A 14,325-nucleotide genomic window follows, 5' to 3' on the forward strand; every position below is an offset into this window, starting at 1 on the left:
GACACCAGCGGGTCTGTAAAACCTGATGTCCCATCACGACATCACGCAGTTTAAAGGTGCGTTTTGTCTCCGTTTAACTCTAAAATAAATACGAGGACAAAACAGTGACGCTCTACTTGCAGCATGAAGGGAGATCAGTGGGTAAATCAGACCAATTTAATGGAAAAAAAGGACAACATGTAGAAAAAATGTACACACAGCCTGCAGGACACTCCAGCAATCAGGTCGTCCAAAGTAAAAGAAGAGGTGGGATCATTACTTTTGCTTTTCTGAGGAGTTTTACTCTCTAAAGGATCAGACTTAAAAAAACCTGTTAAAGCCGATGTGTAAGAGTTTAACACGTCAAAGCCGATGGCCCCTAAATATACACGAGTTCACTGGACTGTCTAACGCTTCTACACCCAGAAATTCAGTAATTTGGTGCTGTGAGTCCCACGTGGGGATACAGTATTCGACTCGTACTGAACTGAACAAAGCAAAACAGCGACAGAACGAACTAAGACGGGACTCGTCTTCAACCTTGAACCCGGTCGTCTGGTCCCTGACACGACAACTTCTGTTATTTACACACAAACAAAAAGGAATACAAAAAGCTGACGGGTTAACAAAGTGCCTTTTCTGTTGTTCTCTTTTCTCTCAGTTTGTTTTTTCAGGTCTGTCTTTAAAATATTACTTTTATGACAAATGAAGGCTGGAGGAGATCCAATCCTGGCTCGACTGAAGCGAGACGACATCCGCGGTCCAGCTGAAGCTACGCAAGGCAGAACGTGGTATTCCTCTCTTTGTGTTACTGTCTCCAGCGTAGCTTAGCATGAAACACAAAGAGGGAATGTCCCATTGAAAAGACGAAGCCTCACGTTAGCTTCGGCTGCATGAGCACCGTGGATCTACCTCCATCTCTAAAAGTGGAATCAAGTTAGGAAGGCGTCACTTCTTCAGAGTCCACGTGAGTGTTGCTTTAAAAACGAGGGAGGCCACAGACGTGAGGACAGATCGAGACGCAGGAGCGCACACGCTATAAACTGAGGAGTAGTGTTTCCTCAGGACACGTCATCAAACATGGAGGCGGTCTGCTGTCGGCGGCTCGTTGCACGTGGGTGCTGGCATAAGACAGACCTGAAAAAACCTGAACGCCTCCTTTTAACTCCACCTGTTTTCTCCACCCACGTGTTGAAAGACAACAGGAGCAATGAGGGTCTGCTGATCCCAAATTCAAGCTAAAGAGTCTCCAGTGGTCCCCATCGCAAAGCAAGTGTCCTCTGGGATTCAGACGCTTCAAACCTAAAGATCTACTGCGCTTTCAGGAGTCCTCGCAGATCCAACTCTTCTGTTTCGCCTCGTCTGAGACGCTTCTGTGGTCGGTTTCCCCCCAAACGTCCGCCTTCAGATCGGATAAAATCAGGAGTGAGTAACACAGTGAGACGTCCCCTGCAGGTGAAAAACGAAGCGGTCCTTTCTTTTGGTTCTGTGGTTCAGTCCTTGACGGGGTGAGGCAGCCGTGAAACCAGCGGGACAATTCTGGATCCACTAATCATCCAGCGCCATGTTGGCGCTCAAGTGTCGCCCGAGCCAGTCACGCTGATGCAGAGTTTTAGGTGAGGGGACCAAATCCTTCAGGACAGCGGATAAAACCAAACACAGCGCCCTCTGCTGTTTCGGCCTCACGACTTGTGCACGTCAGTCCCTGCCGCGCCAGCCCTGCCGCGCGTTAGTCGGGCATGTCGATGCAGAGTTTAGGCGGCGGGACGAAGTACTTCCCGGGGCTCTGCGTGATCACCACGCCCGTCTTCTTGTGGAACATGGGGGCGATCTTTGGCGGCGGCTCTGGGATGGGCAGGTCCTCGGCCGCCTCGGGGTCCTCGCTGCGCTGGAGGTCGTAGGACACGTTACCGTATTCCCGCAGGAAGGGGAGGAGCTCCAGCAGGAAGTGGCAGAAGTCCTTACGGATGCCAAACCACCCTGCAGGAAGATCAGGACAAAGCGGTTCTTAACAGTGACGCCATTGGTCAAAATGTCCATTATTCTTTAACCATGAAAGTCATGTGATGATAGTTAACTGAATATCTTTGCGTTCTGCATCAGCCAGAACAAGCTCTCATAGCCTGAGAAATCAATATAAATGAATCAATAATGGAAATAATCGTTACTTCCTGCTTTCTGCATGAGAGAAGACCATTTAACTCAACTACAGGTGAATATTCTGAGCTGAAGAGTTCAACGTCAGCGGCTCAACATCAGGACAGAGCAGCGGTGGAAACACTGAGCGGCACGTCTCTGCCTGTAGATACTCACAGTGGTTCCCTCCCTTCTGACCGAACGTGGTGGCCATGAGCGTGAGCAGGGACAGCCAGAGAGGGACGAACACGCACACGTAGCTCAGACTGTTGTGGCCGTCCAGCTTGTGCACCAGAAGGATCTGGAGAGAGACGTGGGCGTCACTGGGTGCATGCGTGGTGTTTGCTGCTTTCACTGATTCACGTTAAAGCCTTTGATTAACCAAAGATCCCAAAGATGAGACCCGATCACTGCAGCTGCAGACACAGGCTGAGAAACCTGATTCATTCACGTTCACTCTATCACAAACTGACCTGCACATCTGAGATTTTGCTTTCTGTTTTTGTCCCACAGATTGAGCCATGTGGTTTTTAGAAGTTATTCAGACCTCCTGCGTGCAGTGTAAATGGACTTTTAAAGAAAGCTGTGCACATTGTGAGCCAGCAGAGGGAAGCGCAGGCTAATGTTACTACTAAAGCAACTCGCTTTAGGTGCAACTGCCCTGTTTTATGTGGTTAGAGAAGCGCACTAATTGTGATCATCTGATCGGCATGTGTGGACTTCACTGATGTTAAAGAGAGGAGTTAAAAGCTGTGATTTGGGTTCGAGAAAATCTGTCTAAAAATAGATTTGTAAATGTTGTAAACTAGCTAATTTTCTACAATAATTAGCCGTTATTGTAACTGTTACACATGTTTGTTAACCTTTCTATTAAAACGTGCTCCCAAACACGGGTCAACACATTAACAACCCAAACTCACCTCAAAGGTGAGGAGGGGCACGACGATGGTCATCCAGCTGATCGCCATGGTGATGTGAGTCCGCCGTTGCTCGGCGATGATGTCAATGGAGCGAAGGAAGAGGACGGACCAGATGATGTAGTAGAGGACAACAAGGCACAGGAAGGACATCAGGATCCACAGTGGGACACACACCACCTGTGACACACGGGATGAAGGTCAGGACTGACAGTGGCCTTAACTTTGAACACACGGTTGAGAAATGATGCAAAAAGCACTGAGAAAGTCTCACCAGCCAAGGCCAGTTGATGATCCTGTCCAGCCTCAGAGCGATGAAGATGAACTGAAGAATGTTAACTGAGCACAGCACCTCCAGCTGAGCAGAGGAAGAGGAAGATTTAGCATTTTTTCTCCCCTGTTTACTTTACAAACCTCAGATGAGCATCTTTCAGCTGTGGTTTTAAATGTTTCCTGCTCTGGTCTCAGCGAACCCTCACACACACCGGAGTCCTTACCTCGAGGGAGCGGTCGTGTCTGAAACCCCAAACGCAGGCTGCTACAGAGACGGGGGACACGAAGAAGAGAGGCATGAAGACAAGGAGCCAGAAGTAGTTTCCCCTCGCCACGCGGTCGCAAACTAAGACCTCGAACATCAGCAGCAGCACGTGGAGGCCGACTGCGATCAGCATGGCTTTGAACTCCACACACGTCTCCCCTTCAGCCCTGAAACAAGAAACATCAACATCAACACACGTTGCACACTTTCACGAAGGCTAAATCAAAACCTGAGCGTTGACCACTAAGCCACAAACGTCCCCCAGTGTCTACCTGTACTGGGGGTTGTGGGCCCAGACTCCAGTGCCCACAGAGGCTCCGATGATGACCAACAGCTTCCAGAGCCATATCGGGGTGAACACGGCCCAGTAGCTCCACTGGATGACCCCATCCAGCCTCAAAGACAACAGCACGGAGAACAGCAGCAGGCAGGAGTAAATCAGGAACTTACTGCAGCGGGGGACAGAGAGACATGTTTGACAGTTGACACAATGTGAAGGACGCTGCATATAAATCCCACCTGCCACCTCACGATGTGAAGACCTGGATCTGTTTCCTAAACATTTACACTTCACATACTGGATCTGCAGCATGAGCACTGTACTTATTGTTGGGCTGCACTCCGTTTTTGTAAGAATCAACAATTGGTGCATTTTGTAGTTTGGCTTCAACTTTAGGCTAACTGTCGTGGCTGTAATCCCTGACATGTCTTTATTTCTTCTTTTTTATTAAGTATTTCCCGAACTTACTGTAAAGATATTTGAGTGACTTTAACTGTATGTAATACCTGAGAAAAACACGTGTTTAGCTAAGCGTGAATAATGAAAACATGCGTGAGGAACCGACTTAACAGCAGCACTTAACGTTAGACAGCTTTAGCTAGCAAACCTTAACGTTATCTCAGCTAGCATGTTAGCCAGGCCTTGTTTAGCTAGACTCCTTCTCGCTTTAACTTCTGTACTCAGTTAGCTAATAGTTTACGCTAACTGTTCAGCTAACAGACAAATCTGTATATGTTTCCACACGTAGAAAACATTCATTTTCTGTATGCTACAAACAAACACACGCTACAAACGCTGCCCAGACGAGCAGCGTTAACTAGCTCCACAGTTAGCTCAAGTGCTAGGTCGTAGCTAACGTTACCTGGGATTGAAGTCCTGAAACAGTCCTCTTAAATTCATGGTGGAAAAGGGGCTTTTCAGCTGACCAACATTAGTTTCCCGTGTCGTTAGCTAATTCACCGCCTAATCCGTAATCCTACGCATGGTAAACTCGGTGAAAGCTGAGTTTTGTGGTTCAGGTTCATTACAGCTCCTTGCTAGCCCGTCTGTTTTGTTTTTTCATCAGAAATCATGTGACAAAGCGAAGCTAGCCGAACTACTTCCGGTAATCCCTTGACGTCATAAGATAAGATAAAAAAAATAAAAACAAAATAGTGTTGGAGCCGTCGACAGTTTATTTTTTCTTTATTTTTTTATCATGTTTACAGGAACAATTTTAAGAATAAGAACAATCAGATCCATAAAACAATTGCTTGACTGCTTGAGGCCCCTGGGAGGCAAGATGGGCAGAATTTTATTTAGCATTACCGCGAACCACATGAACCAGGAGCCTCTGAGTCACTATGCAAAGCCCATGCATACAAATGACTGAATATAAAGTATCCTGACAGTTTCATTACCATGTATCTGCCTTTGAAATGAGAAAAATTCCCTTTTATCTAAACTCATTTTATCTTGTACCCAAATTATGAACACAGCCAACGATGAGGAAACGTTAGAATTGAAGCCTCCCTGTGCAGCACGCTTGCTTCGTCACTGATAAATGTCCAGTATGTCCCAGCAGACACGTTCTGCAGAATTACTTTTCATCTGTATCTATCTAGAGAGGCGCAAAGTATTCAAATGCCTTCATCTCTGATGCCAGGTTAGGAAAGTAGAGATGAAATGCTGCTTTGTGTCAACGTCCAAAGGCCTCATGCAAAGCAGCTAAGAGATGAAGCTCCAGCCAGTATCAGAGTGTAATCTTTAAACTCAAAGGCAGCATTTGATCAAGTGACGGGCTGCATTTTAACACACCACCAGGTGAAAGAATAATCTACTTACATTAGACTTTGCACACTTTGAGCCGTTTTTGTCACCTTGAAGTACACTCAAATTTCTAATTTAGTACACTTAAGTACAATTTATAATACACTTACAATAAGTACTTCAAAATACCACTTTACGTATTGAAGAATTAGTATATTCATTTTTAATACATCTGTTTAAAGGTTTATGTCAAATATACTTTGTGATGACATATTTATAATACACTAAATTACACTACTTCTTGACCTGGGTCCAGACGTCACAGGGTCAAAACATCGAAGGCACTGTCAGTACAGGGGTCAAAGTTCACGTCCAAGTCAGAGACACGTACAGGATTTGATGGCGGTGGTCCGTTTCCCCCCACACGAGAGCCCCTCTGCAGATCCACTGCCTCCACCACAGCTGAGATCAGTCTGCTGCGAGTGGACAATCCACCTGACGAATCTGAATCCATGTCAGCGCTAAACTCGGCCAGGGACACGTTTCACAATAAAAGCACGTTTCCTAAGTGTTCCTTTCAAACATGTCACCCTTCAAGGATCATGTTTTTGTCATGAAAGCCTAAACCCATGAGTGCATGGTATGATGCTGTGGGGGACAAGTTGAAGGAGACTCCTCACTACCAGCAGTGTTTAGTTAAAAAGAGGGATTGACTGTCCCCTCTTCTCTCTCCACCCACACCTTGGTATATAAAAAAGGACTGAATTCGTCTTACACTTCGCTCCTTTTGCGGTCCAACTGAGGTGGAACATTCAAGCCTGTAAGTACTCTGTACAATTACACCGATGGATGGATTCATGCATGCACACTGTGCAAGATCAGTTTAATGCATAAGTGAGTCTTTACAGTTTTCTCTTAAATCTGTGCCTTTTGATGTGAAGTTATAGGGCTTATTGTGGGTTTAAGCTACTGCAAAACGAAAAAAAAAAAATCGTGCAACACAGGATTTGTTTTTGTTGCAGAATCATGAGCAGGAACTTCTTGTCCAAAAATGATGAACTCCGCAAGGGAGACTTTCTCCTGTCCAACAATGGCCAGTGGAAAGCTGTGTTCCAGGTGAGTAACCTGCTTCTGAGACGCTTATCAGGATGCATGATGTGTACTGTAAGCGCCATTCATCATTTAGTTAATTTGCTTACTGTTAAATTGTGGTTCTTGTTGAGCACAATGAGAGAATATTTAAATTTAGGGTCAGGGAATATTGTTGAATATTTTGTGTGACTTTATTCCTGTTTGTTTTGCCCTCTGAGCTTCCTTTCGTCTTCCTGTGCAGTTTTCCTTGACTAGCAACAAATTAACAGGAAGTGACTCAGCGTGTAAAACAGTTTCATGTCGTCTATGTCATGAAGGTGGTTATATTAAGAAGTGAGAAACATGTAGATTAAAGATAGCCACTATATGTACTTTTTAAGGTCTGTGTAAAAGTACATGCAAAAGTAAGAGAACATTTGTTCAGGAGTGCACATACTGAGACCACCAAATGTCTTTTTTTTGTCTGCCTGCAGGAAGACGGTAACTTCGTCCTGTATGGCTGGAAGCCTGTGTGGGATTCAGACACTGCCGGAACAGATGTTGCTCGTCTCTGCATGCAGGCTGACTGCAACCTGGTGATGTACAACGAATGTGATCAGCCCAGATGGCACACAAACTCGTTCAGCTCCAGCTGCAACATGTGCCGTCTGTACCTGACGGATGACGGCAAACTGTTGGTGGACAGGGAAGGTCACGAGATTTGGAACTCCACGAACTCCAGAGGGATGAAATAATGAAACGATGCTTTTGAAATTCATTGCGCGTGAAAGTTATCTTTGAATATCACCTGGAATAAAAAAAAAAGAAAACTCTACAATGCATGAATTAATTTTTTCCCTTGTCTTTGTAGTGAGCTATGATCAGACTTAAGTTCAACCCTTTTACAACCCTTCAAATAAAGAGTTAATGTTTAACCTATTAAATAAATACGCTGCATGATTTCAGCCGCGGTTCTGATTAACTTACAACAATTAAAGCATGGAAATTGAGCAGAAATGCGAGTTGCATGAGAGTCACAGCTTCAACTTTGTAGTAAAACACAGAGGGATTCTAGCAAAATTACAACAAGCAACATGAAAAACAACATAAAAATAAATCAGTGGAGCAGACTGGTGCTGCCTCTCAGTGGTGAGAGTGACAGAATGTACTCAGCAGAGTGACCTCTGTCAGGGTTATACATTAATATAAATATACAGCTCTGGAAAAAATCAAGAGACCACTGCAAAATGACCAGTTTCTCTGATTTTATTATTAATAGGTATGTGTTTGAGTAAAATGCACATTTTTGTTTTATTCTACAAACTACTGACAACATTTCTCCCAAATTCCAAGTAAAAATATTGTCATTTAGAGAATTTATTGGCAGAAAATGCCCAAATGGTCCAAATAACGAAAAAATGCAGTGTTTTCAGACCTCAAAGAAAACAAGTTCATACTCATTTTTAAACAACACAACACTAATGTTTTAACTTAGGAAGAGCTCAGAAATCAACATTTGGTGGAAAAACCCTGATTTTCAGTCACAGCTTTCATGCGTCTCGCGGTGGTGTTGCTGGGGTCTCTTGGGGCTCCAAGCAAAAAGTCCCTGGGGCCCCCACCCCACCTGTGCACGCCACAAAAATTTGTTTTTTACTCACATAAATGCACAATTTTTGGGACATTTGAGATGAATGCTGAAAAAGAGATTAGTGGTTCTCAAAGTGAGGTCCAGGGACCAACAGAGGTCCCTGAAAGCCCAGGCCTATCAATAATCGCTGTTGTAAATAAATAAATAAATAAATGTAAGGAAATAATGTAATACTGTGATGTTAATCTGGAAAGTTATACTTAACAATAGCTGAAAAATGAACGACATTTAAAAAAAGTTTGTTTCCTTACTGATGAATGTCCAGAATGTCCCAGCAGACACTTTTTGCAGAGTTACTTTTCATCTGTTTCAAAAGCTTGGACAGCACGTTTTGCCTGCTCAGCTCGGATGAAGTCTGCGGTCACTCTTCGGTCACTGCTGTACAGCAGCTTGTAGAAATGCTGTGAATTCTTTCTTCCTGTATTGTCCATCCTGGAACACCCTGAGGAGGGAAGTGTCTGAGCACACTCAGCATCTCGGCTCCGTGGTTAGTTTTGATGGCACAATTTTTGACATTTGTATTTGTTTTTTCCATCGGCCCACGTTTCCTCAGTGTTCTTTTCGTGGGTAGAGAACAGCGAGCATGTAAACGTCAACACCAAACCTACAGTTTTGCCACGGAAAAACACATTTGTGCCTGCGCTTTCTTTTTGCTGCTTCCAGGAACCCATCAGTCAAAGCTGATCACAAGCTTTTTCAAATTTTTTTTTCAAGTTTGTTCAAACCTTAACCTTTCTTCGGGGATGTTGTTCATTTGTGTGCCAAGTGAATGCGAAAGATGATCCTGCGTAAAAACAGCAAGAAGAAATATTCCTCGGGAAAGCCGTCTTCTCCTTTCACATCCTCCGCAAATCAATAATGAAAACAGAAGCTGATTAGTGGCTGAATCACACAGAAAGTGTAACACCCACACAATACCAGTGTCATCGGGGGGTTCGGAGTGAGAGCGTCGAAAAACCCAGAGTTTCCCTCAGCTCAGGTCCCATGACGAGTAAACGACTTTCACTTTCAGTTTTTAGCCTGACACGTGCTCTCAGACACTCACTGGCAAAACCTGAAGCCAGAGCGTCAGCACGCAGAGTTAGTGCAGCGCTGCTGTTCGTTATCATGACTCTGCTGAACCCACAGCAGAGCTGACGCAGCTCAGAAACACCCGACTCATCCAGCTGAGAGGAGACCACTCTGACACACGAGGTTAAATCTGAATGTGTTCTATATTATGAGGTAGCAGCGCCTAAACAAATGTGTAATACTTTGGTGTGAGGATGTTAACTGTTAGAGAAACAGCTGTGAGAGATCAGCGATAGATACTGTGAGCAGCTGCTGACACCTTTAGCACAGATACTGTAAACCAGCCATGACACACATGATGCAAACACACTGCAACTGTTCAAATATACTTTATTTGGCAACTTCTAAAATGAAGCTTTTTCAGAACTGAACGATGTACATGAACACAAACAGAAATAACAGGATACAACAGGCGTTTTTAAGGTGGACTCTGATACATCCTCACAGCAGCTTAAATGATGAACACACACCACAAACGTGGCGCCTGCACGAGCAGCATGACGTTAACATGAGGTAGCTTTTAACAGCTGAACAGTCAAACACGACGCGACTTCAGACTCAGAGTGCAAAATGAACAGGAGGTAGTCAAGTCCACAACATCACAGCGAGATCAATGTCTAACCAAAAAAAGACCAGCTTTTAGTGGAAAAGAAAAAATAGCTTATAACAACAACACAACAACAAATATTAAACATATTGGCATGAAGGAAGGAAGGCGCCCTGCTCAAAGGCTCAAACGCCTTCATCTCTGATGCAAAGTTAGGAAAGTAGAGATGAGATGCTGCTTTGTGCCAACGTCCAACGTCCAAAAGCTGCATGCACAGCAGCTGAGAGACGAAAGTACAGCCAGTGTCGGTGTCAGCATTTGATCAAGTGACGGGCTGCATTTAAACGCACCACCAGGTGAGAGAATATTCTACTTACATTAGACGTTTTAAAGAATGCATTTAGCACACTTTGAACTGTTTCTGTCACCTTGAAGTACACTCAAATTTCTAATTTAGTACACTATAGAATTAGTGTATCTGTTTAAAAGTTATATACTTTGTGATGACTTAATTGCACTACTTCTTGACCTGGGTCCAGATGTCACAGGGTCAAAACACTGAAGGCACCGTCAGTACAGGGGTCAAAGTTCACGTCCAAGTCAGAGACACGAACAGGATTTCACGGCGGTGGTCCGTTTCCCCCCACATGAAAGCCCTTCCGCAGATCCACTGCCTCCCAGCAGGTGGAGCTCTCGTCTTACACCGATCAGCGCGCCCTTGAGCAAGGCACCTAGATGACAAGCTTCACGAGCTGGAGGGACAAAGCAGAGGAAACGATCAGCATCCCAGAAAAGAAGCTCTTTGTTTATTTTCCGGCAAAAGCGAAATCCTGACTTACTTCTTGTTTTCGACACTTCCATCTCGTATACGCCGCCACGCCAACACCCAGGATCAGCAAGACGCTGGGGACCACAGCTAAGATCAGTCTGCTGCGAGAGGTCTCCTCCGTCGGATCAGGAGTCTGCAGACTGACGGGCTGCAGCGGCGGCTCTGTGGTCGAGGCTTTAGCAGCGTTTGGGTCTGAAATGAGCAAAAAGCGTCATGACCCACACAGTTCTAAAGACACTGGTCTTCTATGTGTCTTATTTTTTGGCTCTTTCAAGACAATCTGGACATTTTCACACATCAACTCACCAACAACCAGATGAACGACTGAAGCGTGGCTGTCGCCTCCTAGCTTCGGGAGGTTACACCTGTACCTCCCTCTGTCTGCGAGCGTCACGTTGAGGATCTTGAGCGACGCGTTTCCCTGTCGCAGACCGTCCGCGAACAGCTCCGTCCTCCGGATGTACGTCGAGCTCATCATGTCTGCGTCCTCGCGGGCGTGCCGGTACACGTGCACGTATTCCACCGGGCCCGGCCGGTTTCTGGGGTCGGGCTTCGACCACTCCACCGTCAGTCCCGCCACGTTGAGCCGAGGCTCCACGAGACACGGCAGGATGACGTCATCGCCCGGAGCGGCCACGATTGGCTGACCTGACCCAATCACCTGAAACTGGCCTGAGAAATGGAGGAAAAATCTGATTAACCAATCATTTTTATCAACCTTCCAATCATTATCATGATTAGTTGATTAATGGTTTGGCGCCTTCAGATGTCTCGTTTTGTCCAACCAACAGTCCAAAACCCACAAATATTTAGTTTTCTACCATATAAACCTGAGAAAAGCAAACAAGTCTGAGAAATTATAACCAGACACCAGACGGGGCTTTTTCTTGACAAATGACTCAAACAATGATTCATTTGTTAAAAGATCTGCCTCATGCTTTTGTCGACTGCCCTCACTCTGACCACACAGCCTTTAAACTGCTAAACTCAGTATGCAGCAAGAAGGCAGCAACCCCAAAACAGCGAGCGCAGGTCAAACCGCCGCCGCTGATGACGAGGCAGGACGTGAGCTTCTTCTAAACAACAACAAGCTACTCTTTAATTTGAGGTATATTTATCCAAATTAGAGAAGCGAAGGGGTCAAACATCCAGTAACATTACAATGTAAGTAGTAAAGTAAGCAAACTGACAGAAGCTGAACATTAGGAAGTGCTGAAGGGTCACCAAAGGTCCAGACACACACATCAAAGACGAATTTATGAAATAACTAAAGACTAAAGGAAAAGTGTCCAGTTCAACCTGAACTCTGTCTGATGAGCTGATTTCATTAACAGGCTACAAATGAATCGACACGTCCAATGAACAAACAGTCAGCGGTGATTTAACGGCGGCACAAGAGGTGAAAAACACGAACCTGACCGACGCTGTGTGACATTAAAGCAGGCTGAATTATCTTAGAAATCGAACTGAATCAGAGGATTTGGCCCCTCCATGAGCGGATGGGTGGGTTGGGGGGCGGATGCTGCTGCTCTTACCTTCGGCAGACGTGTGACAGTAAAGCAGGAAAACAACGACGATGGTCCATCTTAAGGTTGGAGGCGAGAGAGAGTCACTGAGCTCCATCAGATCCATTGAACACGTTGTTGTAGCTTCAGCCAGCTGACTTGAGTCTGAAGTCGACAGCTGCCATCCCGAAGCCCTTAAACTCAGCGTCACAGGTGACTCACCCAGCGCGGAAAACCCGCCGCACATGCGCAGACGCTCACTCACCTACGGCGTAATTGAAGCGCATTACATCTATGTGTTTGGGGCATTTTCGTGGTTATTTTGTCTTTATGACGGGGGAAACTCACGTGGTGGACTGAGGGGGGAGGGCACAGGTGGGAATCGACCGCGCGCGCAGCAGGAAGGACGCAGCCGTGGGAGGAGGACCGACCGCAGGAACCGCAAACGCGGTGGTCATGGATAATATGAAGTTAATGTAGAATATATATTAACACATTACCATTATTATATTTATGTTATTATTAAATATAAATAAAATGTAATAGACATCTAAATTAAGGACAATGCATATTTACTTACATCTATATCTAGGCTGTCTAAATATCTCCTCACTCTCTTATATTTTATCTTATATTTTCCACTGTGTAATCACACAAAACACTATTTTCATCATGCATATCTGACTCGTGCAATTCAATATGGCAACTGTGTTTTTATGGCAGTGCTGCTCTTGTGTATAATGTACATAGGAAAGACAGAAAGACAGTTTGCCTCCAGAAAACCAGTTTACTGCTCGCCAAACTCCATGTCCGCTCATATTTGGACGCTGGGAGGTTAAATCCCTGTCACTGCTGGGCTCTGCAGGTCTATAAAGGTGACAGTAGCCCACGTGGAAATGCAATGAAAGACATGTATTTACATGAGATTGACTGAAATGTTTAGTGTGGTTCCTGTAAAGGCGAGGAGAGGTCTTTGTTCTCTGGGGCAGCACCTTTAGTTAAAGGCTGGTTTACAACACAGATGTGTGCTGTTTGGGATGATTTCAAAGACTGCTGCCTCAAACTCTAACTGTAACCTGCCTCTGCACGTGTACATTTAATATGCGTTAATATGTGCATGTGTCTGCTGCGCGTGGCCTCAGGTGCCGTCGGGAATTTAGCCATTTCAAAATAAAACGTCAACGAGAGAGAAATTACTTTTGACTGCCGCGGGGTTTCTGTGGCAGACTTCCAGTAATGTTCGTCTTAGCTGTAAGGGAACCTGAAATAACCCTACCGGGGGGGGGGGGGGGGGGGGGGGGGGGGGGGGGAGTCGAAGAAACTGGAAATAAGTCGAAGAAACTGGAAATAATCGAGGGAGTCCCCGCGCCGTTTTCTCTTCGCAGTAAATTTACTACGACAAGTAACTCAATTTCGTTCCTCTGCTTACTGGCAGCGGAAGTGAAATTAAAAACACCGAAAATAACATTTGCGCTTTTTAAAAACAACAACAACAACAACAACAACAACAGCAACAAACACCTACCTGGCGCAGGAAACAGACTCACCTGTCGGGGACCAGCCGTTTGTTTCGCTCAGGACCAGGAGGCTCAGACACAGGCTCTTCTTCAGGTGAGGAGAAAGCGTTTCCTGAACAGCTGTTGTGCTGCTGGCTTCCAAGTCTATTTATTTATTTTGAAGTCTTTTTATTGAACTTTTTAAACATATTCATACGCTCCTGACATATATCACATCAAACAGCATCACAACTCAACAATGTTGAGAGTGTTCAAAATAAGAAAGGAAAGGCCTCCAGACTTTAAAAAGGTCTGTACAGAGCTCCTAATGGAGTATCTAAGTTTTTCAAGCTTGAGATGTGCCACAACACTTTGCACCCATTTACTGTGAGACGGTGCTCTGGTAGATTTCCAGTGAATCAACGCTAAACCTCGTGCTAGTAAAGACAGAAAGGCTAAAGCATCCTCCTGTGCACCTGTAAGAGCAGACACTCTGAATATTACTCCAAATAATGCAATTTCTGGGACTGGATGTATTTCCTTACTACAAATAGTAGAG

General features: G+C 45.1%; 3 protein-coding genes across 3 annotated transcripts; 1 reads left to right on the forward strand and 2 right to left on the reverse strand.

The window, feature by feature from the left end:
• Positions 1–142: 142 nt before the first annotated feature.
• tmem185 (transmembrane protein 185) lies at positions 143–4,925 on the reverse strand. The gene is made up of 7 exons (XM_070993842.1): positions 4,713–4,925; positions 3,843–4,019; positions 3,530–3,737; positions 3,307–3,390; positions 3,036–3,212; positions 2,293–2,416; positions 143–1,959 (listed from the first exon to the last, which is right to left on the reverse strand). Exons 1-7 carry the CDS (start codon positions 4,748–4,750, stop codon positions 1,709–1,711), a joined length of 1,059 nt encoding a protein of 352 aa, XP_070849943.1. The 5' UTR covers positions 4,751–4,925; the 3' UTR covers positions 143–1,708.
• Positions 4,926–6,343: 1,418 nt separating this feature from the next.
• On the forward strand, positions 6,344–7,446 carry LOC139351542 (B-type lectin plumieribetin-like). The gene is made up of 3 exons (XM_070993485.1): positions 6,344–6,419; positions 6,622–6,715; positions 7,165–7,446. The coding sequence occupies exons 2-3, from the start codon at positions 6,626–6,628 to the stop codon at positions 7,423–7,425; spliced, it is 351 nt and encodes a 116-aa protein (XP_070849586.1). The 5' UTR covers positions 6,344–6,419; positions 6,622–6,625; the 3' UTR covers positions 7,426–7,446.
• Positions 7,447–9,702: 2,256 nt separating this feature from the next.
• LOC139351645 (myelin-oligodendrocyte glycoprotein-like) lies at positions 9,703–12,560 on the reverse strand. The gene is made up of 4 exons (XM_070993629.1): positions 12,301–12,560; positions 11,072–11,437; positions 10,776–10,957; positions 9,703–10,688 (listed from the first exon to the last, which is right to left on the reverse strand). The coding sequence occupies exons 1-4, from the start codon at positions 12,515–12,517 to the stop codon at positions 10,668–10,670; spliced, it is 786 nt and encodes a 261-aa protein (XP_070849730.1). The 5' UTR covers positions 12,518–12,560; the 3' UTR covers positions 9,703–10,667.
• Positions 12,561–14,325: the final 1,765 nt, after the last annotated feature.

The sequence above is a fragment of the Chaetodon trifascialis genome, chromosome 23, assembly GCF_039877785.1.
Source record: "Chaetodon trifascialis isolate fChaTrf1 chromosome 23, fChaTrf1.hap1, whole genome shotgun sequence".
Taxonomy (NCBI): domain Eukaryota; kingdom Metazoa; phylum Chordata; class Actinopteri; order Chaetodontiformes; family Chaetodontidae; genus Chaetodon; species Chaetodon trifascialis.

Bases quoted from the DNA above. Each gene is read 5' to 3' on its own strand.
- LOC139351542 (XM_070993485.1), top strand. From the start codon at position 6,626: ATGAGCAGGAACTTCTTGTCCAAAAATGATGAACTCCGCAAGGGAGAC. The intron at 6,716-7,164 runs GTGAGTAACCTG...GTCTGCCTGCAG, and splicing joins AGTGGAAAGCTGTGTTCCAG to GAAGACGGTAACTTCGTCCT.
- LOC139351645 (XM_070993629.1), bottom strand. From the start codon at position 12,517: ATGTGCGGCGGGTTTTCCGCGCTGGGTGAGTCACCTGTGACGCTGAGT. The intron at 11,438-12,300 runs GTAAGAGCAGCA...TCCATTTCTCAG, and splicing joins CTGTCACACGTCTGCCGAAG to GCCAGTTTCAGGTGATTGGG. The intron at 10,689-10,775 runs GTAAGTCAGGAT...TTGTCCCTCCAG, and splicing joins GGAAGTGTCGAAAACAAGAA to CTCGTGAAGCTTGTCATCTA.
- tmem185 (XM_070993842.1), bottom strand. From the start codon at position 4,750: ATGAATTTAAGAGGACTGTTTCAGGACTTCAATCCCAG. The intron at 3,213-3,306 runs GTGAGACTTTCT...CGTGTGTCACAG, and splicing joins TCATCAACTGGCCTTGGCTG to GTGGTGTGTGTCCCACTGTG. The intron at 1,960-2,292 runs GTGAGTATCTAC...ATCTTCCTGCAG, and splicing joins TCAGAAGGGAGGGAACCACT to GGTGGTTTGGCATCCGTAAG.